Source organism: Arvicanthis niloticus, chromosome 10, assembly GCF_011762505.2.
Source record: "Arvicanthis niloticus isolate mArvNil1 chromosome 10, mArvNil1.pat.X, whole genome shotgun sequence".
In the NCBI taxonomy this organism is placed as follows: Eukaryota; Metazoa; Chordata; class Mammalia; order Rodentia; family Muridae; genus Arvicanthis; species Arvicanthis niloticus.
This window is the reverse complement of record NC_047667.1, coordinates 55,929,748-55,955,446: the sequence shown is the minus strand read 5'-3', so window position 1 is coordinate 55,955,446 and position 25,699 is coordinate 55,929,748. Positions and strand designations below refer to the sequence as shown.

General features: G+C 41.9%; 1 protein-coding gene across 1 annotated transcript in view; it reads right to left on the bottom strand.

Moving 5' to 3' along the window:
* Nucleotides 1–25,287, bottom strand: part of Rgs5 (regulator of G protein signaling 5) — a 37,708-nt gene extending 12,421 nt beyond the window's left edge. Inside the window, exons 1-2 of the mRNA XM_034513337.2 lie at nt 25,130–25,287; nt 4,526–4,636 (exon numbers count right to left, since the gene is read on the bottom strand). Of these exons, the coding sequence (XP_034369228.1) occupies nt 4,526–4,636; nt 25,130–25,173 (155 nt within the window). The 5' untranslated portion in view covers nt 25,174–25,287. The remainder of the gene's footprint in view (nt 1–4,525; nt 4,637–25,129) is intronic.
* Nucleotides 25,288–25,699: the final 412 nt, after the last annotated feature.

Here is a 25,699-nt window from a genome sequence, read left to right as displayed (position 1 = left end):
AAAATAGATCCTGTGAAATAAACTTTGATGGGTTCTGTTTTCCTAGATGGACACATAAATCTCAGATTAAAAAAAAAATACAAATTTCTCACAAGTGAACTATATTCCCTCTTCCCCTTCCCCCTGGTTAAAATAAAAGATCAGAGAGAGGAGAGATGGCATAAACATTGCTTGCACGTATGATCCCATGTCTTTTTCATTCATTTCATTGATAACCACAAAACAGCATGCTTTCATATGGCCGATAATTCAGTGTTACTTCATACCAAGCACTTTCGCTACATGTATATTATTTTGTGTGTACATGTTCATAGTGGGTTCAATACTTTACACATAGCAGAACACGTTTGAATCCAAATGTTCTCAGAATTGAGAGCATGTTATACAATGAAACAATAAGAAACTAACTCAGAGCAAAGGGTGGGCCTGGTTCATGCTCCAAGTCTCCTGACTGTATATGTAATTTAATAAAATAAAATAGCTTTTTCTGCCCTTGCTCTTTGGTTAGTATAAAGGCACACGGGAAGAAACAATGCCATGTGCAGGTGTCCCTGACTTAAACATGCTACCAGATGCAATTTGTCCCAAAAGGTCTCATTATAAAACCAAGTAATGGTCAATATCAGGAGCACATCACGGCCAAGATTAAATTCCTCAAAGGGACATGTGCCAAGTCTGCTTGGGGGCAAAATTAGTCCAAATTGATTTAAGGACATAGTTGAACAAGACACATCCCCCCACGGCATGGAGCCCAGTGTTCTGATTACAAGTCTAGGAGGAAACAGGTTCATCCTGTCCTGATTCTCAGAATTTGCCAGCCCTCATTAAGTGTGACTTCTTTGGAAACAAGATAGATGCAGATCTAAATAGACAATGAGCATCCTGTACCATAGGGTCACTGCTGACCACAGAGGGCAAGCAGAGTCTCCTCTTGCTGTGTGGGTATGAGGGATGGGGAGTAAGGTAACCTAGATAAGAGACAAGATCAACATTTTAGGAGTCATCAACTATGTGTTTTATAATGCCCAGTGCAAATGCCACCTGATTGAGGAAGTTACCACCTCAGTTTGGAAACAGGAGCTTTTTCCACTGATAAATGCCCTTGACTTTGAAGGATCTTTCATACAGTAACAGTGCACACAACCCCTGCAAGGACTGTGTGTCATTCCTGGAGAACTTTTCCCATTCCTTCCAATGGGCATAGCATCAGTCTGAAGTAATGAATGAAGTTGGTGGCAGAGACCAAAATTTAATGTTCAATTATGGACATTAAAATATGGCAAGATTTTTCATCTGTACCCAACTATAGTTTATATTTCACTGTTGGCAATTGGTTGAGAACCCAATCCATGTTAATGGATTCAAGGGGTCATGAGTGGAGTATACTCTGTAGAACATCTTTTAGTAAACAGGTGTCAAGTTGAAAGGCAAACAAAATCTTCCTTAGTTTACTCCTAGTTAACCTTGTTGAAAGCCACAGATAGTTCAATACTTAGATTTGAATGAACAAATGAGCCATTGCTACCTCTACTGGCAATACTGGCCAATATTATCTGTAGCACTGAAGAAGGATGTAGCTTGGCTGAGCACCAATGGCTGGGGTTTATAAGTTCGGTTTCCTTTTGATTTTGGTTTGGTTGGCCATCTACAGTGTCTTCTATAATACTTAATTATCCTTGATCATGTTTCCCCATGTTCTTGCTTTTGACAAGGAAATCAAAACTTGAGTTCATCGGTGTCATTCACAAGAGCCTGCTTTATTCTTCCCTCCTGTCCTATGGAGCACAAGCAGACTCAAGTCCATGCCTGTTAAGATTGAGTCCTTGTCTTATGGCCAGTGGCACTACGGCAGACTTTTGAAAGGCCACTTCTTTGTGTCCATAAAATTGTACACATTTCCTTTCAAGGCTAACTCTGAAGTTAACCAGCTGCAAGAACACACAGGATGACTTGCTGTGACTATTCATCAGCCGGAGTTCTGACTGGAAACTTGTGGAGGCCAGTCTTGGGCTTTAGAATGGCAAACACAATGAAATCAATGCATTCAGTTAAAAATTGGTAGCAGATGTCAGGGAGGGACATTTAGAATTAAAAAAAAAAAAAAAAAAAAAAAAAAAAAAAAAAAAAAAAAAAACCTCCTGAAACAGTATGTGCCCCTGACATTTTGTAAGCCAGTGTGTATTACAAACCATAATGTTATTACAAACTCTATGTATGTGGCTTACATTTTTTATATTATTCATTCTAAGGACCTACAGCAGAGCCTCTGAGAATGTAGGGGCTGGGCAGAGTAGGACAGGGAGAGGGAGAGCACTTTTTTAACCTTGAGTTTAAAAGAGAGTTCTGAGGAAGAGGAAGCTAAGATAACAATAGGCCATACAAGTCAGACAGACAGCCTTCATAACAATACCTTCAAGGATGTAAGCCTTTCGGAGGAGGAGAAAGTCTGCAGGCAAGCCAATGGAAACAAAGAGAAAGGGGTTAGGGTCAAAATGATGAGGGACTTTCTTTTTCTGGAATGGAATAATACTTGTTTTCTCCTAATGGAAGAAAAGCCAGGGCCAATTTTGGAATATCAAAATGATAAGAGATGTTGAGAGTGGGTATAAGAAAATAAGACAGCTTATTTTCTGTTTTTGCCCCCAAGGGCTCAAGTTTTTAATCAGATGAGAATTTAAAATATATTAAAAAATAGAAAGTACTTCTTCAAAGCAATTGCCCAAAGATGAGAGAAGCTAAAAATACATACCTTCCATCAAGAGGTTTATTTTTTCCTCAGAAGATATGGGTTTAAAAAAAAACATACACACAGAGAAATGTGGAAATGAAGAAATGAGTTTGGCTGAGGTCATGCAGAGCAAGGTCGTTCCCTGAAGGCTAAAAGCACAGAAATCCACCCAAAGGAACGAGGTAAAAGGTAAAGAGGTAGAACAGAGCACTTATGTTTGCAAGGAACACTTCTTCAGTTTCACTGTTGAAAACAGCTGTCACATACAAGCATCCCCTGGAGATGGGGTGTGGGTGGGGTGTTGTCTTTCCCAGAAACAAACAATATTTTTGATAGAAGAAAGGGAAGGAAGACAAGAAGAGTAAATAAGCAGCATATTTCAGCCCCAGCTTTTCTCCAACAATTTCTCTCTTGATTCCCTAAGAGCCTAGTGGTTCAAGTGTCTGGGTGGCATTTGAGAGTAGACAATCAAGGTAGGAAATAGAGAGCTACATTTGAAAATGTTAACCCCAATGGATCAATAATTACCATATTGTTTGCTTTAAAATAGACCTTTTGACCTGCTGGCTATGATGTGGTTCTTGCTCTCTACCAGTCCAGGCAGCCTGCTACTCCACATTGAATTAGCCTCTCCTTTTTAAAGGTAGAAAATTCAATTATGCCTCACTTCCGGTTTGTGAACACTTTGAAGTAATAAAAGGAAGAAAATGGAAATGTCCACTTAGGATGATGGAAAATGACTTTGAAACAGGATAACCCAGTTCTGTATCCCCCAGCCAATCAACTATATTAAGTTGAAGGCCATTTGGACAAAGGATAGGATGGCCAATTTCTACAATATTAGATTTAAAAAGAGACATGAAAGTTAAAAAGGTACTCTACTTTTCCCACACCATCTGTGATCTTGAAGCTTTTAGAAAGCAGAATGAAGGAGTTAGCATCCTTTGGATGGTCCAGCTTCCCTTCTTTATTTCTACGAATACCTTTGCTATAAAGGAAGGATTCAGTGCATCTGTCTAGACAGTAAGGGAGCTAATTGAAGATGACGGACAGTGATGACGGTATGGGTGGTATTACTGACTTAAAGTAGGTGGATTCATGGGCACAGCCTCTTGACTCTTTGGAATCATACTTTCCTGCTATGCTTTCACTGGTGAGTGGGGGTGGGAATGATATACGCAGCTGAAGCCGAGAGACAGAGGACTGTAAAACCACAATCAGGAATATGATTTTTTCTTATAAGTTGGGAAGGCAACACTTGGTGTGTGTTAAGTGAGAACAGCAAAGAAGTAGCAGTTCAGGTCTTCCACCAGACCTTGAAGGGAACCTAGTATACACAAGAAGAAATATTGAGTCCCAAATTGTCTGCCTTTTCGTCAGCATGAATTTACTCACATTTCCTTCCCAAGGAAAAGACCTTGTTTGTTCCTTTATGCTGAGTGCTCACGGCTTATAATGAATTGGACCAGGGTTACTTGACCCGAGCCAATAAATTATCAGATGTTTTGACCTTCCAGTCAATAACTGAGTGACTGGTGCCGTTTTATAAAGTACAGTTCATCTTTCCAAAGATGAGGCAAGGTTCTATCTATTTCTTTTAATTCTGTAATTATTTAATGTTGTGAGCTAGACATGGAAGCGTTAAAAAATATACTATGAAGCAACTCTCTGAGAACTCAGATGATCTTTAGTGAATAACAGAAAGGGATAGTTCTACAGATGAATGACAGCAGCAGATACTTGAAAAATAGCTGTCATCTGAGGGAAAAACGAGAGGAATCCATATTCAGGACTCACTTGTGAGCCTTGGCAGGCTTCTCCGGCTTCTCATTATACGGGATGACAAGGTCAACAGCAGAGTCTGGCTTCTGGAGGAGAATTCCCAACTTGATCTTGATCTCCTTGGCCCTGAAAGGATAGATGTCAGGGGACAAAAATGACACATGACACACAAACATCAAACAGTGATTTCTTTCTGCATCAGAAAAAGAAAAATGCAAAGAACCTCTTTGGCTTCTTTCATTTCTATTACAGCAAAAAGAACATAAAAACAGAAAACAGGACATGTGGGTTCCAATCAGCGATGTTTAGAAGACACCAATTATTTGCATTATCTCATTCCAATCTTCATTGTTCTATTCATATTTTCTAATTTCTATATGGCAGATAATATAGTCTTGTTCCTATTTTGCAGAAAGGAAAAGTTTAAATATCTTAATATAGCCCAGTGAGTATGTGATCAAGCCCAAGCAGTCTGTCTCGAGAATCCCCAAGTGTAATTACTAACTGAACTGTCTCTCAGTTTCCTGAGGGCTCGGGCTCTGGCCACCAACTAGCTTCATTACATTCGAGCAATTGTGGTTTAAATTTTACTGCCAGATCTCTGTCCCCTTTCTGCAAAATGACAGAATAAAGCTAGATGTCTTTGAGAGCCACTTGCAATCATAACATTACAGTATTTTTGCTTGTTTCAAACATCTTTGCTCTGCCCCACTATAGCTGTTTAAGTAGCCTACTTGCAGCGGCCTTCCTAAAGGAGATTCATTTCCAGTGGATGGACTAGAGATTTAACAGTCCTTTAACTTCAGCATTTCAGTGAGCAGATGTGGTCAGAATTCTGGATAGTCTCCCATCATAGGATGGGATGCAATGATTTTCACTCAGTTTTAAAACCGATCTTTGAAGCAAATTTTCATGATTCTATACTTTAAACAGACCATGCAAATTGTATAAACATTGATATTTCTTCTGTATGTCTGCCTGACAATGTATTTATGTATCTATCAATCATCAATTTATCTATTCATCTCTCTATCTCTACCCATCCATCCATCCATCCATCCATCCATCTATCCATCCATCTATTGTGTGTGTATAGATAGATAGATAGATAGATAGATAGATAGATAGATAGATAGATAATCTGTGTGTGTGCATGTGTGTATGTGAGTGTGTGTTCCCATGTGCCAAGACAAACCTGTGAAGGTCATAGAACTTTTAGAGTTGATTCTCTCCTAGCTCTTTGTTTGGGCAAGATCTTTCATTTCTGCTACCCTGAATACTCCAACCTAAATGCTCTGAGAGGTTCCATGTAATTCTCCTGTTTCCACCTCCCATCTCATCATAGAAGTGGCGGGATTACGGACGTGAGCCACAGCTACAGGCTTCTTGTGTTTTCTGGGGATTGAGCCCCATCTCTTCAGCCCTAAAACCCTAATCTCAAATAGTAACTCACAGATCAATGTGTGTTAGGAAACCCCAACCTGTTCTTCTTTTGTCACGGTGGCCCTCCCTCCACATGCACTTTTAGGATAGGGCTTATCGTATTGCATTATGGCTATTGATTTGTGCCTGGTTTTCTAAGCTGTATAGAAGAACGCTTTCAAGGTAGGAGTAGAGTCTTAAATGCCTTTTAATCTCTGTGCCTGGTACAGTTGCTTGGCAACCTAGCAAATATTCAATAGTGTTTGTCAACGTGAACTAAAATTATCTCAATTTTGTTTCTTACCAATCTGTTAACATTTGTCTCCAAGTCAGTGCCAATCATAAGCAAAGCCTTAAAGAGCTATGAGGGGGGATCACATTATAACCAGACAGGATTTTGATATTGCAAACATACTTTTCTATTTGATGCATAGAGATAGCAAAGAGTGACGTACACAACCAACATTTAACAATTTTGCATCTTAGAGTCACAGTTAAGAAAGCCCTGTCTTGTACATTACAAAAGCCACAAATATCCAATTACTATATTGAATGTCCTATTAACTCAAAATATGATGTGGAAACTGACTTAGAAATAGTTAACTCTGTGGTATATTTTCATTTCTGTTTCTTTTTGCTTTTGTTCTTACTCTAGAAACTTCCAGATGAGTGAACCCAGCTCTGGAGCTCTTAGCAGGAAGCAAAGTTCAGCTGAACAAAGCATTGTGGTAGGAACTGGGAATGATCTGCTGTGGGGCAGGGGAAGGGGTGGCTTCCATCACACAGTGAGTGAGATGCTGTCTCTCTAAGTCCAGGCTCTATAAGTTACATACATTATCTGATGCTAAGTGTTTCTGGCTTGGAAGTTGGGGCTGGTGAAATGGTTAAGTTCTCAGACTTTCGTGGTGATCGAATAAGCCAGCTTTAATTGCATAATCTGTTTTCAACCAGATCTAGCCCACATTCCCCACCTATAAGCACCAAGTAGAAGGGACAGAAAATGACATAGGTTACTTTTTTAAATTATAAAAGTTTCCTTAAACATTCTAACTCTGGAAGTAAGACTGCCCATATTACATTATCTGAATATATACACACATACACACACACACACACACACACACACACACACACACACACACATATATATATATATATATATATATATATATATATATATATATATATATATATATATATTGGATTGGGCAATGTATACAGCACTGTGACTACCCTCTGCTGGCCAGTATGGAGCACTACTGTCAGAGATACAAAGTCTGTTTTCTCGACGGCACCCTTCACTATCCAGTGAGAAGAGTCATCTGCCTCCTGGCCTCAACACACGGGTGTGCGTGCCTGTGTGTATGCACACACACACACACACACACACACACACACACACACACACACACACAGAGAGAGAGAGAGAGAGAGAGAGAGAGAGAGAGAGAGAGAGAGAGAGAGAGAGAGAGATTTATTCCTGTGTGTTCCTCTTCTCAGAGCTGATACCTATACCAGAATACCAGGCACTCTTTTCCTCTTTGCCATGGGAATGCAGAAGGGGAACAGTGTGCTTTGGGGAGCACTGTTACCAAGGCTTCATTCCTGGTCTAGTAGACAGACTCAAGAAGAAGGTGTTGAAAAATCATCAGGAAGTCCAACTGATCCACTTATTCATTTGTAATCATGCAGAGGAAAATGAGTAAGATTGCATTCACATTCACCAAATAGTAACCATTTAAAGTAATCAGTGATAAGGATCCAGCTACTCTGAATACTTAGCATCTCAACAAAAACTGAGCAAGCAAGCAAACACCCCCCAAACCAAAACCACATCAAACCAAAACAAACCAAAACAAACCAAAGTAAACCAAACCAAACCAAACCAAACCAAACCAAAGTAAACCAAACCAAACCAAACCAAACCAAACCAAACCAAACCAAACCAAACCAAACCAAACCAAACCAAACCAAACCAAACCAAACCAAACCAAACCCACAGAGTTGCTACAGGGCTCTCAAGAGTTCCCGGAAAACCAGTTTCTCCCTTGATTGCCTTTCTTCCTGTCAGAGCCTCACACAGTGTGGGAAGAGTGCAAATCAATGGGAAAACGAAATAAGCTCAAACCTGCCAAGTTCGTTTCCTGTTTCTAGATAAACTTGAGCGTATCTGACATTAATTTAATTTCAAAATCATCTCTATCTGGAGAGGAGAACGTTCTAATGTGTTTACCGCATCAGCTATGGTCCGTAGTTTTCTTCGACTGCACACTAGGCATTTCTCCCTGGCTAAATTACATTAATGTTGATTAACAAGAATGATTTGTGTCCTCTTGGGTCTGTTAACCTCTTGTGTTACAAGGAAAAAGAAAACTTGTTTTGAAATAAAATCAATTGGAAATTCCTGGTGGAGCAATTAATCAGAGAAAGATAATTCTGGAGCTGAAACACACCTTTCAAGCTGCAAAAGTCTGAATAGTAGGAGCCTCCTGCAATGGTAAATCTGCTCCCTGTGTGGGATGTTGGCCAGGGGATAGGAATCCCCAAAAGCCACAGACCACCTTAGTCCTTCCAGCCAGCAAGCATACTGAATGCTTAGATGTATGTGTGAATGTGCAAGGCCAGCACCAGGACTACAAACAGAAGCAGGGCTGACTTTTTAGAAACAGAACTCTATTCAAGAAAACTTGATTGAGAACCCATAGAGAGTCACTGATTCTAAATGTTTCAAGGATTAAGATGGTGTTTCTGGCTCTGGTGGCTTCTGGAACAACTCCAAAGGGCTCATTGTACACAGGTAAACTACACAGTAGGCATTTTCCCATTATTGAAAAATATTGCTGGGACACAAGAATGAAGAGATGACGTGTGTGCTTGCCTCCTAAAAAAGACCAATAAATTCCTATGGAAATGCATGCGGGTGTGGACGCAAGCGCACGCACAGGCAAGCACAGAAGCACGCGCACGCACACACTCCTGTTTGTTCCATTTTCAGCTACTTCCACCAACTCCCTGGGATCTTCTGAATATAACTGCTTAAAATTGCAACCACCTAACATGACTAAAGACATATAAAGTTACCAGATGACTGCAAGGACCATAAAATGGCTGAGTTCTGTTTCTAACTTTAAAGTGACCGGAGACAGAGAAGTGAGAAGCCGAAACTGGGACTGAAGCTTGGTGAATGCTTGCTTAGCTTCGGCAAGGGACTAGGTAGATTTCCAGCACCAGAAATAAAAACAAGAAAGAGAAGAAAATGGAAAGCAAGATGAAAATTGGAAGGGAGGGGCTTAAGTGGTACATACATTCAGTTATTCATATCACTTACGTAAGCTATATTTTAATGAGAAGGGAAATCTGAACAAAGTGAGAAGCCTACATCATACCATGTTAAAGAGACAGAGGGGCTGTAAGTGTCCTGTGCTTGGGACACATCTGGCAATCACAGGCAGGTTGAATTCTAGAAGCAGACACATTTCAAGAAGACGCACACAGAGAGGCACTCTGCAAGCAGCTTGGTAAGTGTCAGGCCTTGTTTCCCAAAGACTTGATCTTTCCTTGAAGAGGGTCAAACTCAACTCAACGCAACCCAAATCTGTGTTGCAGATGCCCCCTGCTGGTCACGAAGAGGCATGAGCTACAATTGCTGTAGAAAGAACCCTGCATCTGGCTAAGGAAACCCTGCTGGCTTCTTCCACAAAGGTGAAAAAAAATTTTCCTTCCCCAACAAATACCCAAGAAAACGTGTACAACACACACTCGCGCACACACACCCACACACAAGATGCTTGTTATCTATCATCTTCAGCTATCCCCTCTCAAATCTTCTGAACATGACTGCTAAAAATCAAGATAGACTCTCAAGACCAGGGAGAAGGCAGGGCCGGACCATTTAGACAGAGAGAGACTCCACTCCATCACTCTACTGTTTTCATCTGGCTAAAACCAAAACACCCAGGGAGCTTGTTTTAGCCATCTAACTGTGTTACATGAAAACTTATACCTAATTTCTTACCGTATTTTCATAATTTATTTACAATGTCTTAGACAAACAACCCTAGGATTAGTCTGTATAAACTACCCCTTGGTGACATAAGTGGTAGGAAGGTGAAGCAGGATGGCAGAAAATATAGTGTCATCGTTTTTCAATAACGGAGATGTGGCTTCAGCGATGACAGCTGTCTCCCAAAGCTCATGTGATTAATTACATTAAACGACATTCTGAACTATAAGATGGCTGAAAAAAATGGAATTGACAATAGCAGCTGTCAGTTACGGCGTATTACAGAAAACACATTTACCTCTTACATCCTGCAAACTCTTGTCACCTCCCATCGTTTCCTGTCAGACTTAATAACAACGATTGCCAGTCTTCTGCTCTAGCTCCTACCTGAGCTGTACCCAAGCAGTTGTCATTCAGATGCCCCCACAGGCAAAGGCCACAAAACACTAGGGAGGGACTCGGGCCCAGAAAGTGTTCACTTTGCAAGCATGAAGAATCCAGAAAAAGTAATGCCAGGCACTGTGGCATGTACATATAGTCCCTGTACAGAATAGTTGGAGATCCATATGTCCTCAGGTTCTCACTAGCCAGCCAGTCTAGGTTACTTTGTGTATTAAAGGCAAGTGGCAGGCTCTGTCTCAAAAGAAAGAGAGAGAGAGAGAGAGAGAGAGAGAGAGAGAGAGAGAGAGAGAGAACCCTGAAGAATGACAACCAGGATTCTCCTCTGGCCTCTCCTTAAATGAGCATATATATGTACATGCTACACACACACACACACACACACACACACACACACACACACACACGCACACACGCATGCACAGGCGCGCATGTGCACTTGTAGTCAACAGAAAACTTGTCTAAATAAATTAACTTCTTCATAAGACAGAGTGCCAATTAAAAACATAGGCCATATGCAGTTTCTTCTTCTGCTCGCTTACTTAACACAGACTAATGAGCAGTACTTTTGCTGTGTGTCTGCCCCAGGCACTGCTACTTGTAAGGAAGTCTCATGTGGAACCAGAGACAAAAACCAAAGGACTCGGAACAATGAAATCTGTTACCTACTATACTTTTAGCTGCTTACGGTTGATATGGGTGCGATGGGTGTAGGTCACTGGGTTTCTGCTCTAACCAGATATGCACTCCTCAGTGGCGATCAGCAAACTTTGTAGAAAGCCCAGGCTCCAGTCAGGCCATCTGTAACTGTTCCTGCTGGTCTGACCAAGATCATCGACAATGGAATGTTTGCTAGGGATGACTATTTTAAAAAAAATGTACACTCAATAATAATCTCTCTCTAGTCATAGGAGTAATGCCGAGATTTGGATTGGTAAGCTCGCTGTGGGCCCCTGTCCCTGTTAAATCTAGTTTGTATAGACGGAGCTAACCTTTCACTCCTGGAGATGACCCCTGTGGTTTGATCATTGACTCTGAGGTTTCTTGTTGTCTAAGATCAACCACAAGGGCATCAGAATCTCAGCTCAGATCCTCTCATGGGTTAGTGAATCCTTCATACAGGTGCAAGCAGAACACAAACACCCGGGACTTTGTTGCTACTGAGGAATGAATTACACAAACACTTTACATAAGCTTGCTAGCTAAAAGTATGTGTTCGCTTTGGTTCTATTGTAGGTCCAGCGGCCCTGCTTTCATAAACTGATGCTGAAGCTCTTGAGAAGCAACTCGAATAGACTTGTTTATCTGCTAAAAATAACCTAGAATTGGTCTTCAACGGATCATCTCGCTTTCCTTTAGCCGCTTACTATCTAAGTGAACTTTTACAAGCTCTGTGTCCCTGCACCTCAACAACAGATCTATAAAATTAGGATGAATTAGAAGACGGTGTAAGATGTTTCTGTGAGGAGAGCAAGGGATGACTGTAAAGGCTGGTCCAGTCCCTGGTACATAAACAGGATGTCATTGTGCCAGCCACTGTGACTATGACCATTGTTACCATGGTCATTATCATCACCTTGTATATTCATTTAACAACTGTGCCCTCCCAGTGCCAGCTCTAACTCCTAATATTCCTTTGACCTGGGGACTTGTAACTCTGAGCTTCTAGAATAGTGGCTGATGATGAAGGGGAGGGCTGTATTCCACTTCAGTCTCTCTTCTCCACAGGGAGACACCATGGCTTCCTCCAATAAACAGTGTTGGAGACACAGAAACTCATATACAGACACACACAGACACAGACACACACACACACACACATACACACATATACACACATATACTTATACAGAGAAAGAGAGAGAAGGAGAGAGAGAGAAGAGAGAAGAGTGAAGAAGAGAGAAGAGAGAAGAGAAAGAGATTCCCCTGGACAAAGGGCTACAATACTACCAGCCTCTAGAACTAGTCAGTTCTACCCTACCGCAGCTACACATCTCTGCCCATTTTCACACACACTGGGGTGATGGTGAGACTGCACAGGTAGAAAGATGGATAGATGGCGCCCATAGTAATTCCAAATCCAAAGCAGCAGAGCTTGCAGCTTGGCCCAGGATTATACCTACACCCAAGCAGCAGATGCTGGAGTGACTGCCAGAGACGCTGGAGCTTTAACCAAGAAACTTAAAAATAATGGTTTCTACTTCACATGATTCAAGAAGTTAGTATTCTTTTTTCCGTAAGTAGAAAAACGTTTCTGCAAAAGAGAGAGAGATTGCTCAAATTAAAACAGGAGGCGTTTAGGAGAATTTATGAACCGTAACTGTGATGAAACCGTGGAAACAGTGAACAGTAAATGTGAAGAAGTTTCCATTACCAAGAAAAGCCATCAAAGCCAGAGTAGCAGCTAGCTGCTTTGGATAATCATGTCATGTGACCACCTGGAACTATCCCAGTGACATCATATGACACTTTCCAGATCTGCAGTCCATCTTATACTCACAAACAATCCATCAAACCCTGTTTAATCTCTTCCCTGTGCTTGGCAGAGAAGACCCATTTGCCTTTAACTGGTAAGAATCCCATCTCAGGTCATGGGACCAAAAGCAACAGTGAACATGTTGGAAGGGCCGTTCCTTGAGAGAAGCCAAGTGGAATACTGAGTGTCTGCCCAGACAGCTTGTATCATACCCCAAGCAAGCTCCTTTTGCTCAAAGGAAATAGCAGCTTAGCATAGTGACCCAAGGCAGACATGGCAGCCTCAGACTTCTCAGATTGCCTTGCTTCACACACAGCTTTAGGTACTTCCTGATCTGTTTGCTTGTTCTCACATCTCTAAAATACAACACTACAAGAATAAAAGAATAATTGTGCCTGCCTTTTAAGTGTCTTTGGTGAGAGTGAAATGAGTTACCGTATGTAAGGCACTTCTCACAGTGCTTGGCACATCTACCAGGGCACGCCATAAATTGCAGGATTTATAATTTCTAATGTTATTACAGAAAGTCCTGTGCTAAGGAAGGAGCATGTTTAATGCGGTCACAGAACAAAAGGCAATCAGCAGTAAAGGGAAACACATTGTGACAATACAAGCCTTTGATTAAACCCTCCTGACAATCTAGTCAATTTGCTGGACGATCTTGCGTCAGTGTTTGAGCTCTCTGGTCTGGTCCAAAGTGAGGAGAGATAGGTGGTAAGACTCCTGCTGACTTTCTAGCTATAGTAAAATTTTACGATTTTAATATTTGACATCTTTGGCATATAAATAAGAAAAGTAAAGGCCAAGGTCTTCATAGGCTGTGAGTGGTTCCTTCTACACCTTCCCAATACCCTGTTTCATCTGTAACTACAACCATGTTATTCCCATAACTTCTACTCCCTGATCCTTACAGACTGTTTTCCTCATTCCAACAGCTGATTGGTTACTCTTTCTTTCCAAAAAATTCTTTCAATGTGTCCTTTCTTCTCCACACTTAAATTTACCAGTCCTGAAGAACTGAAGTGCTGTGACATTCTGCCTCGTGTGACATCCTGCCACACTATCCTCATTCTCCCCTTCCCATGCCATCCCCTCCACCCCCCATCATGACTCATACAGCCTTGTCATGGCTGTATAAGCTGCTGGTCTGTCTCAAACTCAAAACATCACTTCTTGGCTTCCCATGTCCCCAGTTACCAGTGTTGTTTCCCACTATCCTCCCATAATTTCTTACATTCAGTCCCATCACTCTTCTACCACACATCAGTTTAAAACCTTCTGATCTCATTCCTGACCTCCAAATCTGTTAACAACTTGAAGTTATCAAGTTGCTTTAGTTGTTGGGATGGAGTTGAAAATGAAAGCCAGCCAAGTCACACCACATGGCTGTATCCTGTACTTCCCACCATCCGTCAGGGTTCCATCCCATGTTACTGAGTATGACAAGTCACTTTGCATAACAAAATGGTGATGGAGATCCATGGGGATGACAATAAAGCATCCCACTGAGGTGTCTACACTAGCCCTGTGTGCACAGTAAATATGTGATAAGCATGTGTGTTGTTACTACTGCTGTCCCTATCCTAGCATTGTGTGCACAGGTTCCATACAGCCATTTTGTACTAGTCTATTTGTCAGACTTCGGTGGGACAGCTGCTGTCTGTCATGGTCTGTGTGAGCTGATAGACATGCATTGAACAAGGAGATAGTATTCATTCAACAGGTTTGTGCTTTGTCAGCATTAAATTCGGCTTCTTTCAAATAGTCTCTACCTCACAGTAGCATGAGCAACTGAAATCATGGAGGGTGAGTTGGCATTGTTCACTTTGAGGCTGCATGCTGTTAGGTGCCTGTAGCTAGCCAGTGCAATGCAATCACGTTGTAATGTCTCTTTTCTTGTGTTGTTGGTTTACTTTGTATTTTTACAATGGTGTTGCTTTTCCCAAGCTCTGTCCTCTCCCTGCTGGAGGATTCCCAGGAAATTTGGGACATTTCCCAAGATTTTATGGTCTGCGTCTGACATACTCATCACTCAGGATAGGTTACTGGGGGTAATGAAGAGACAGTGTAGGGACAAGATGGTCAGTCCAGAAACAGCTCATTCCCCTTTGACCTTCAATTCCCCATCTTCTTCAAAATAGTGTCAGCAGGAACACTGGACTTTTGGTAATTATGTTTGCAACCCAGATAATGGATAGTGGGAAATGGTCCTGCAGTTGGGGAAGAGAAATATTTGTGGAAATTTTGAGCTCTAAAGGTGGAAGGGTCAGCAACGTTCCCACGAGAGCTTCTGTAGATGCTAGTGGTACCCACAACCACCAAGCATCCTTTTATGTTCAATTGGAGAGAGGCTCCTCAGACTAAACACTTATTCCTGCATGTGGTTCCTGCTTTAAACCATTTAACGTATATCAAATGAAAGAATAAATAAAGGGTGTTAAGGAAGGAGAAAAAGAGGAGAATTCACTGAGATTGAGATCTTATTAAAGACCAGCCTGCTTTCCATCATTTCACACACTTTGTCTTCCCACATGACACATTCAGGGTCTTATTCAATGTTTCTCTTTGCTAAATGACTTAAAGGGTCTGTTGATTAAAATAGTGGTTCAGCAATGAGGAACCAGAGAACAGCTTCTATGGCTAGAATTAGACTTTAAATAGTCTTTTCTCTTTCCCTGAAAAAGAAAATACTAAAACAGCACCTTATAATTTCTCAGATTCCTCTTTTTAAGAGTTACCCATTGATTCATAACTTTATTTCTATAGCAATTTATTTGTTCCATCTTATTGGAGCAACTGCTATTTGTCATAGTCTGTCATAAATACTGTGGGAACACGTTATACTATTAGTAAGAAGCTTTTCTGGCTTCCAGTAGCTTCACTTTCATATGGAGACAAAGATGAGGTGACTTATTTGAATGCAGCTTGAACATGATTTGGGGTTAGCATACCTGTGACTAAGCTGAGTTTTGTGGGGTTCACTGTCTAAGAGTGTCTAAGAGTGGGCATTTATTCTTCAGTAAAATTTTGACATGACAATGTCTATGTCACATGATTGTTATGAAAATTCCATACCAAATACCCATCCAAAGGGGAATCTGAGGATATGGGATAAGATGTGATTCAGTTCACACCTGCAACCTCAGCAGAGAGGTCAAGGCAGTGGGATTATAGGTATGAAGCCATCCCCACCCCACCTCCTTTTCCCCCTAAAAGTGGTATGAGCTATGTAGAAGGTAAAGAATTTTTATGGGGGAGTTCAAGGGAGGGAGAATGGCTTCTCCCTGAGGTGAAGAGGGTAGTTACAAAGAGTCTACGAAACTTACAGAAGGACCAGTGCTTGGGGTGCATGATTTGATGAGCCTGCATGCCAAGGAGAATAAGTGTCTAGTAGAACCCAAGAGATCTCAATTTCTTCTTATCCCTGTCCTAACTTTTCAGAGAATCTTCCCAAATTTTAAGTGGAAGTTTGCATTTTCCTAAAACACTTTTAAATTTTTTCAAAGGGATACATGCATTCTACACTATAGCTTTCACATACTGCAGACTGAAGAATAGAAAGTGCCTGGAGTTGTTACTAAATTATAGGTCTGGGCTTCTTGTGGGAGCAGGGTCCAGGGACCAGGCAGACAGTCATTCAGCTGCCACAAACCACAAGCCACAATGTTGACAAACATGAGTGCATATTATGTCAGCCTTTGGGCTGAGCGCCTTCCTCTAGACTGGGGACATGAACCAGCTTAGACAGATATAAATCTATCGAACATGTGTTGTAAATGTAAGTCAGAATTGATACAAGGGACATCCAAGAAAAATGAAAGACCTGGGGACTTGGAGGAGCACTGCCAGAGGGATGCCTAGGAGCATCCCACAGAAGTCAAAGGGGTGACCAACATCTTCTAGATGGAAAAAATCTGTGTAAAGCCTTGAAAAGACATGGTCTGTGACTGAGACATTTCCACTGAAGATGGTGGACAGCAGGCAGGATAGAATCGAAACAGACACAAGAGGAGACTGAGTCACATTAAGTTTTTGTTTTCATGTCTCCCACATGTAGGCAGAGTTTCTTCAGGTGTGACAAAGGTAAGGTGAGCCCACTGTAAATCGGTCATTGTCTAAAGAAGGCAAGAGGACTGTGGTCTTAAGGTGATGTGACAACGAGAGCAGAGATGCTGCAAAATTGCTGGCTTTAAAGATGAAGTTAGGGCCATAAGCCAAGGTACAGAGGTCACCTTCTAATGCTATAAAAGGCAAAGAAATCGATTTCCTTTACAATGTCCAGAATGAAAGCAGCCCGTGGGATCCATTCTAGACCTCAACCTCTAGAACTGCATTTGAATTAGTGTCCGTTACTTCAAGCCACCAAACTGGTGACAACTGTTACAATGGCAACAGGAAATGAACTCCTCACCATCTTCCATTTGCTTTTGAGGTGTGTGGTTAACTCTACATAAAGCATAGTCTAAAGGCTAGTCTAAGTGTTCTCAGCTCCAGGAATATCTGATGCCTTGGCTCTTCTATGGTCCATTACCCCCCAATACACACACACACACACACACACACACACACACACACACACACACACACAAACATGCACACACACAAACATGCACACACAGAAGAAGAGAAAGATAGAGAGAGACAGAGACCCAGAAACAGAGAGACAGAGACAGAGACAAAGACAGAGGAGAAAGAAGCACACACATACAAACTCTCTCTCACACACACACAGACAGAAACAGATTTCAGAATAAAGTTAAGCTTTTCTTTTTTAAGGGAGAAATTGAATAAAAGAAAGATACAGTAAAAGAGTTAAAAACTAAAGTCCTAATGTTAGGCCATCGAAGGTTAGGTAGATGGTAGATGAAAGTCCCACTCACTACCCAACATGAGAGGGTCCCAAATAAATAAATAAATAAATGCCTTCTGCTTATCCATATTTTGGGAAATTTATATGACAGTGGCTTAGTGAAATCCCCACTGCAATTGCATGAAAGAAAAGCCAAGATAAAGATCAATAAAAAGGCAGGGTCCCTAGGCCTAAGCCCCTGCAGAGGACCCAAGTTTTTAATATCATTGAGTAAAAATGATCATGAAGATAAGTTTCCTGGACTCCTTCATTTGAGAGCCCCTTGCACCCTGGACCCTGTATACGACAGGAAAATGTCTCTCCTACCTGGCATTGTAAAACAGATATTTAAATCCGATCTCTAAGCAATGCTAACTAAACATGCTCTTTGGAGACCAACATGGTTGTCTCCATTGGAACAGTACACAGTCAAAACTGAGAGTGTAAAGACTCTCTGTGACTCTGTGACAGGTTTCCTGGTGAGAACCTCTGAATATACCTGGCCAATGAAATTGAAGCTGGTGGTATTGAAGGCTATAGACAGGTCTTGATAAGGGAGAACTTATCATGCACTGAATCTGACCTGGGCTTTTCTCTGCAGGAATTAGATAGACATGAATATTCAGAGTTCACAGAAATAAAGAAACAGATATTTGTCTAAGATGGGGAAATATATGTTCCCAATACATAGTCATCTTTAGCAAAGAAGTTATTCCCAAGACTAAAAACCTGACCTCCATCTTCAGGACTCACAGGATGAAAGGAGAGAACAAACTCCCTCAAGGTGTCCTCTAGCTCTCACATAAGCACTGCAAAGGAGCACACACACACACACACACACACACCACATACACACATACATGCATACACAAATAAATGCAGTAAGACAAAGTCATTCAGTTCTCCCAAGTATCTTAGTAAATCCCTGATTTCAACAAAAGATTTATCATTATCAAAGTCATAAAATATGCTATACAAGGATGCATGTTAATCTACTCATTCAAGTGGCATACTTGTTTTAGACATGGAGGATTCAGAAGCAGATGTAAGATTCTAGAAACATATAACACAGAAAGGGCCAGACACCAGACTATCTACACAATTCCCCACAGGCATGTTAGGTCTCACACTTCCACAGACCCAAATGTCCCTTGTAAGCTACCACTTAAAACAAGCTGCCAAAACACAGGAAGCCACTTTTTGGATGGAATGTCTTAATTCTTTCCAAACTTCTTGAATCCCATAGATGAGTGCTTCATCAATAAACAGATGTTCTGCACACACACAAATCAACAGAAGTCACAGCTTGACCAAAACAGCTGTCTGCACTTCACTGCTAATAACAAATGCTTGGAGAGAAGGGTGCCTCACGCTGTCACACAGACTTTGCTTCCTCCTCCTCCTCCTCCTCCTCCTCCTCCTCCTCCTCCTCCTCCTCCTCCTCCAACTCTAAACCGACAGGTTCAACATCTTTCTAGAAATGGTATATAATGAGTAGAAGTGAGAACCTATCCAGATGAACTTTGTGCTGCTTGAGAAGTGTCGGGAGAGGCAATTGGAGAGGCTAGAGCACCAGTCTTAGTCTAATTTGCTATTCACACAGTTGACCTGCTCAAGTTGTGACTGTCCAAAGTATTCCAAAGTTGTTTGGCTCAACCCTTTAAACCCCTGAATCATATCTTTCTTTTCTTTCCTTTTTTTAAAAAAAGATGCTCAGTTAAGTTATCTTACCCCTGTTCAGCAGCAGTAGATCCCCTCTCCTGGAAGCATCCTATGGATATTCCCAAAGTTCTATAGCCAGGCTACATGTGGATTAGATGTGTTGACAATACATGCTTCTGACCTTTAGGCTAAATAGACCCAATGATATTCTAGAAAAGACCCAATTTCCCCCACCTTACTCTGTTGTGTGTGTGTGTGTGTGTACATGCGCGTGCGTGCAGATGTGTGTAGGCAGGTATGTGTTTGTGTGCCTGCACAGGTACAGGTACACCTACAGTAAATAATTCATGGTCATGCAATCAATCTCAATTAAACCACATGGGACACACACACATACACACACACACACACACACACACACACACACACACACACACACACGCCAAACAAACAAACATCCATAGACAAGCAGACGTGAGACTTGCTGGGTAGAAGACAGGAATCCGTGAGAGTGGGAAGAAGATGAGAGAGCGTAACAGGTGAGTATGATTTAAGCACATTATATACACACATAAAACTGTCAACAAATGCATTTAATATTTTTTAAATTCTATATTACAGATAGCTCTATGGACAGGTACACATCTTGTGAAATGTAATTGCTACAGCTTTTAAATATGTGACTGGATTTGGGTACAGAAAAAGTTAAAATGAAAAAAAAAAAGTGATGTATAAAGTCCAAATTTAGAATAGCACTGTGGTAGGGCTAGGAGTGTGGGGGACCATGTGTGATCACGTCTGTTTGTAAGTAAGATAGAAATTCTTAGAGACAGGGTTGAGGACTGGCCATTGGCTATTAAAAGACAAGACTATAGTTCAGGACTCTGCTCCCCATCTAAAAACTTCCTAAAGCATATCATAGCTTCCTAAATTTTACCTGCAAATCATGTATTAAGTGGTGGGATGAGATGAGGAGACATTTATTATGAGATCTAAGAGTTCTGGTCTCAGGTGTGTCAAGTTTTTGGATCCTAATTCAGATAGCCCAACTGCAAAACCGTCACTAGATGTTTGAATGTTTACAGAATGGTTCTAAACATCAAACAGCACTGTTGTTAATTTCTGGATAAGAACTGCGGGTTTTAATGAGTTTTCTAATGTTTTATACGAAGTGCACAGTGTAATTTCGAAGAATGCTTCAGGAAGGTGAATGATCGTGAATGAAAAAAAAAAGTTTTATAAAGGCTGTGACACAGAACAGAGTGTTTTCAGGGCTGCCTACAATACAGAGGAGGGGGAGGGTGTGGAGGAATTACTTGGTAGTGTCTACCCATGATTCTTGTCACCTTGTGAGTTTTGGTGTGTGTGTGTGTGTGTGTGTGTGTTTGTGTGTTTGTGTGTTTGTGTGTTTGTGTTTCTTGTGGCATTTCTTTCCAACAAGATTTCCAACTCATTTTAAGATGAAGAAATGAGGCTCAGAGAAAGCCAGGGCTTCCTTGGCTCCCCTGGGAGGAAGCAAGAGGAAGACTGTGTGGTCTCTGCTTCTTCTGCACCCCTGTAACTGTTCCAGGACTGAAGCAGGTGCAGGGATGGGAGACTGGAGAGCTACCCTTCCAGCCCTACAGCATCCTCCTCTTTCCTGGTGCTAGTGTGTCTAAACCCATCCCCCGGCCAGTGTGTCCCCCCAGTCACTTTCTGGGGCAGTCAGAGGGCCAGGCTATAGCTGTCTTGCAACTGGACTTGGCCTTTAAAATGTGGTCCATAGACCACATGTTATCTGGGAACTGATTGAAACTTGAAAGGAAAAAGAGAGAGAGAGAAACCCACTACTGGCTGGCCCCCATTCACATCCTGCTTCCTGTTGCCAATGATTGATCCTGCCTGGATTAATTAAAGTTTCACTCCTTTTCTCTCCAGCCAGCAAGAAAAGCCATTGACATTGGCCCAAGAAACATAAATAAACTCTATTTTATTATCATCTATCCATTTTAATCTGTAGTTCTTACTAGATAACCATCCAAGAACCCTTCCTGACTAAGCTTCTGGGATCTGACAGCATAAACCAGCCTAAAGGAGACCTAGCACTAGGAGAAATGATCAGTGAATATAGGAATATAGGAATATAGGAATATAGGAATATAGGAATATAGGAATATAGGAATATAGGAATATAGGAATATAGGAATATAGGAATATAGGAATATAGGAATATAGGAATATAGGAATATAGGAATACAGGAAGCCACAAAAGCAACTGTAATGGTGGCTCCCAGAGAAACAGTCTGGGCTGTGAAGTTCCTTAAAGTCGAAAAGCCACAGGCTTGCCATCCTCGAAAACAAACCACCCCCCTGTTGACCAAACCTTCCCTACCCAGGTTATAGACATGCTGGTTTCCTTTTATGTTCTTCCTCTACCCCCTCCCCACTTACAGGAAATCCTCAATACCTCATTATTTAGAAACTTGATCTTTTTTCCCATTTTGACCTAACATGTTCCTGCTAATGTTTGTTCTTCCAATCCCTCCCACCCCCGGAAAGCAGAAAACAGTGCCAGACTGACACTGGGCAGCCCTGTCTCCAGCTGCTATCAATTAGGAAAGAACTTTTTCAGGAACATATTTATCATGAGCCTACTATGTACCAAATGCTGATTGCCTTGGCAAAATTCAGGCAAAGAAGGAAAAGTATCTTGTTCCATGCAAATATCTCCAGTTCTCGGAGTCAGGCTTTGGGTGAGGCATTCTTTATCTGTTCTCTGATACTGTAGCAAAATGAGTGAGATTTTCAGTTCTGTAGGATCTTCAGGTTTTGGAGCATGGTCCTTGAATCAGCTTAGACCTGGTGAGGATCACATTACAGATGTGTGAAAGGAAGACACCAAGCAGTGAAGGGAGGAGTCCCAAAAGAACCACTTACCTAAGCTCTGTTACAGTTTGTGTTTTGACTATCTCTCCCCATAGATCCAAAAATCCATATAAAATGCCAGCTCTGTAGGAGGGGGCTAATGGGAGGTGGTGGGAATCATTGAGAGGAAGACCCTAGAGAGTCAATGGTGGTATGTCCTCACAGTGGGGTGTGAGATTGCCACCCTTCCATCCTTTTCTTCATTACATGGCAATGCGTTGAGCAGCTTTGTTCTGCCACACACTCTCTTGTAAACAGGTCTAAAATCAAAATCAGTGTAGCCAGTTGATTATGGATTAGAACTTCCTAAGCCCAGAGCTAAAGTAGATCTTTTCTCCCAGTAAATTGATTTTCTCACGTGTTTTATTATTGTGATGAAAAGCCACCTGCCACAACAAGAGCTCTTAAATATTCTATGGCATTATTAGATGGTCTCTATCATAACACATCCTTGGGCTGGGGGACAAAGCAAATCCAAACCATGGAATAATGAGTGAGGTATGCTGCCTATGAGGCTGTGTCAAGTATGGCTGAAAGCTTGGAGGTGTCCCTCCTTGATAAATATGTTCCTGGGGATCGCATTGCAGACGGTGAAATGTGAAAGGAGGATACCAGGCAGTGAGGGGAGGGGTTCCATAAGAACCACTTACTAAGCCCTGTTACGATTTGTATCTTGAATACCTCCCCCAAAGAGCCACACAAAATGCTTGCTCTGTAGGAGGTGCTAACTGGAGGTGGTAGTATCTTTCAGAGGCAGGACTTTGAGAGTCAGTGATGTATGTCCTCACAGTAGACACACAACAAATATATATGTTGCCTGAGTCTTGGTACATGTTACATAAACACTACTCTTTCTGTACCCTCTTACATTCTTGCCTTTGGCCTTGAAGGCATCTCTCACATCACTTTCTCCTACATAGACATGCCTGACTCTTCTGCCCTGTAAGATTGGTTTAAGCATCTTTTTTTAACCCCTTGTGAAGTCCTCCCCAACTATCAAAAGCTCTGAGGCCCATCCAGTCCACAACCTTGTACTTCTAGTAAGTATTCTATATTTATTCCTCTGCTGGTTCACGGCACTCAGTGATCTGCATCCTCATCTACCTTCCTTCCTGGGGGACAATGTCTGGTGAGCAGGGTGTGGCTTGTCATCCAGATGCCTAGGAGACGTCCACAGGCTTGAAATAACTGAAATTGTTTCATCAGTAAAAATCCACAGTTTCTCAGTGGCCTCTCCTCTACATTATTAGTTTACTGTGTTCTTAACATTATGAATTCCTCAGTGTGTGCACTTATGTCACTAGCTTATCAGCTCCAGGGGGTTTCAAATGCATACATTTCCAGCAAGAATAACACCAATCCCCAACTAGAAAGTCCCAACTTTAGCAAATAAATGATAAATGTAAATATAAATAAATTCTGCTGTTGATAATGAATCTAATCCATGGCAGTAATAGAAATAATTGCAAAAATACTATCATTGTAGCTCTCTAAACACTGTATTATTTACATAAAAAACTTAGGGCAAGAGGAGTAGCAATATCAAGATGCCCAAACCCTGCAGACTATCATATAATAGGGTCAACTCTTCACCTGTGTGATGATGTAAGATCCACCCACTGCATTAAGATGTTCAACTGCGAATACCAAGTGGGCTAAAGGCAGTCCTCCATCCATGCGTGCACCATCAACCTGTGACTCTCACAGTTGGAGAGAAAGCAAAGATATATCATCTGGTCTTCAGAGAAGTTGGGATGCCACACAGCTCTAAACACTCCATCTATCGGGAGCTCTCTATAGAGGAGGTGAGAGGGGATGAGGTGTGGGGAATGATGAACAGTTCCCAGCTCTGGAATCTACTTCTCCCCCTGGTCCAATGGATACGACTACAGACGTCACTGCTACTGATTTCTTCTACCTTCATCTATTTAAAACATCTACACCTTTGACTCCAGGGAATATGTTCCATCGTTTATCACTTAAAATTTGTTGCTATGATGAAAATCATCAAAGAAAATGTGACATTTTAAATAGGCAAAAGTCTTTGATGACCCACTAAACAATATGACCTTCTCAGACAGACATTGGCCCTTAGGGACAGAGGGAGGCTTCGTAAGAATCAGTTTTACTCCTTTTAATGATTGAGGGTCAAATCAGGACCAATCCCTAACAGTGCAGAAGCTTTCTACCTACACAAATCACACTGATGTTGGGTTGTAAGTTTCTAGTAAGGAACCTGCCTGCAGAGCCCTCACCGCCCCTCATCTCTCTGTGTGAATGAAAGTCACTCTTCCCGCAGTGGGACTGGGTCAGACGTTCCTCTGAGCACTTCACACACGAGTACTCGCTCAGTCGTCAAAACTAGCCTATGAGATAGACGTGCTTCCTACTTCTACTTTATAGACGTGGAAAGTGAGAGGTTAAAGAAATAGGTAGGGGGGACAGAATTCAAACCCAGATGCTTTTATTCTTCTGTGTTGGAGGTTATCTTTTAAACACTCACACGCACACGCACGCACACGCACGCATACGCACGCACACACACACACACACGCGCACACACACTCACACGCGTACACACACGCGTACGCACGCGCACACACACACACACACACACACACACACACACACACACACACACACGCACCTGCAGAATAGGCGTCCTCTGGGAGGAAACAGCACTCTGACACTCTGTATATTAAATGACATATGAAGTATCTCCTGTTGAATCTATAGCTCAGATCTTTCCAAGACTGTATTGCTACAGATAAGACAACGCCAAGTCTATCACCAAGCATCCCTTTCATCTCAGTGCGACCCCATCCCACTGTGCCTCTGGTATCCTCGATTGAGTAAAGGCTCACCACACCTTCATTTCCTACACCGAAGAAGTTCGGTTCTCACCTTTCCAGGCATGAGTGCGGCAGAGCTGCCAGTCCCTTACACATTTTGGCACGCGGCTTAGGTCCTCAACTTGAGCACGAATCTCTCAACAGCTGAACACGTCTGTGGAAATGTCAACACTGTCTGGGGCAGCCTTTCCCTTTGAGGAATATATACAAGCTCTCTCACAGCTCCATGGCTCCAAGGACCAATCAGGAGTCTGGGAGAACATTGTGGGCGGGAGCTCAGCAGCAATTTGCCTTAGGTGGGGGCTGGGAGCCTTTCCTGGCTGCAGGCACTGCTGGGACAGGCTTCTGACTGCTTCTGTCAATACAGTCTCCTGTTTGTTTAGTCAGGGCTGAGTTGGAGCCTAAATTGAGATAGATCATTAGTGCCTGAAGACTGAAATCCGATGATGTCCTGGAAAACAACACTGTGAGGTGGGTTCACCTCACAGTGGGGGAAACCGCTTCTTTTCACAGCGGAGAGACTCTGTACCTGACCTGACAGATCTCTCATCACCTGAGCACCCAGATGGATACTAGGGATTCAGAGGCAAAAGGACCAGCCCAGGCTCTGATGACACAGACA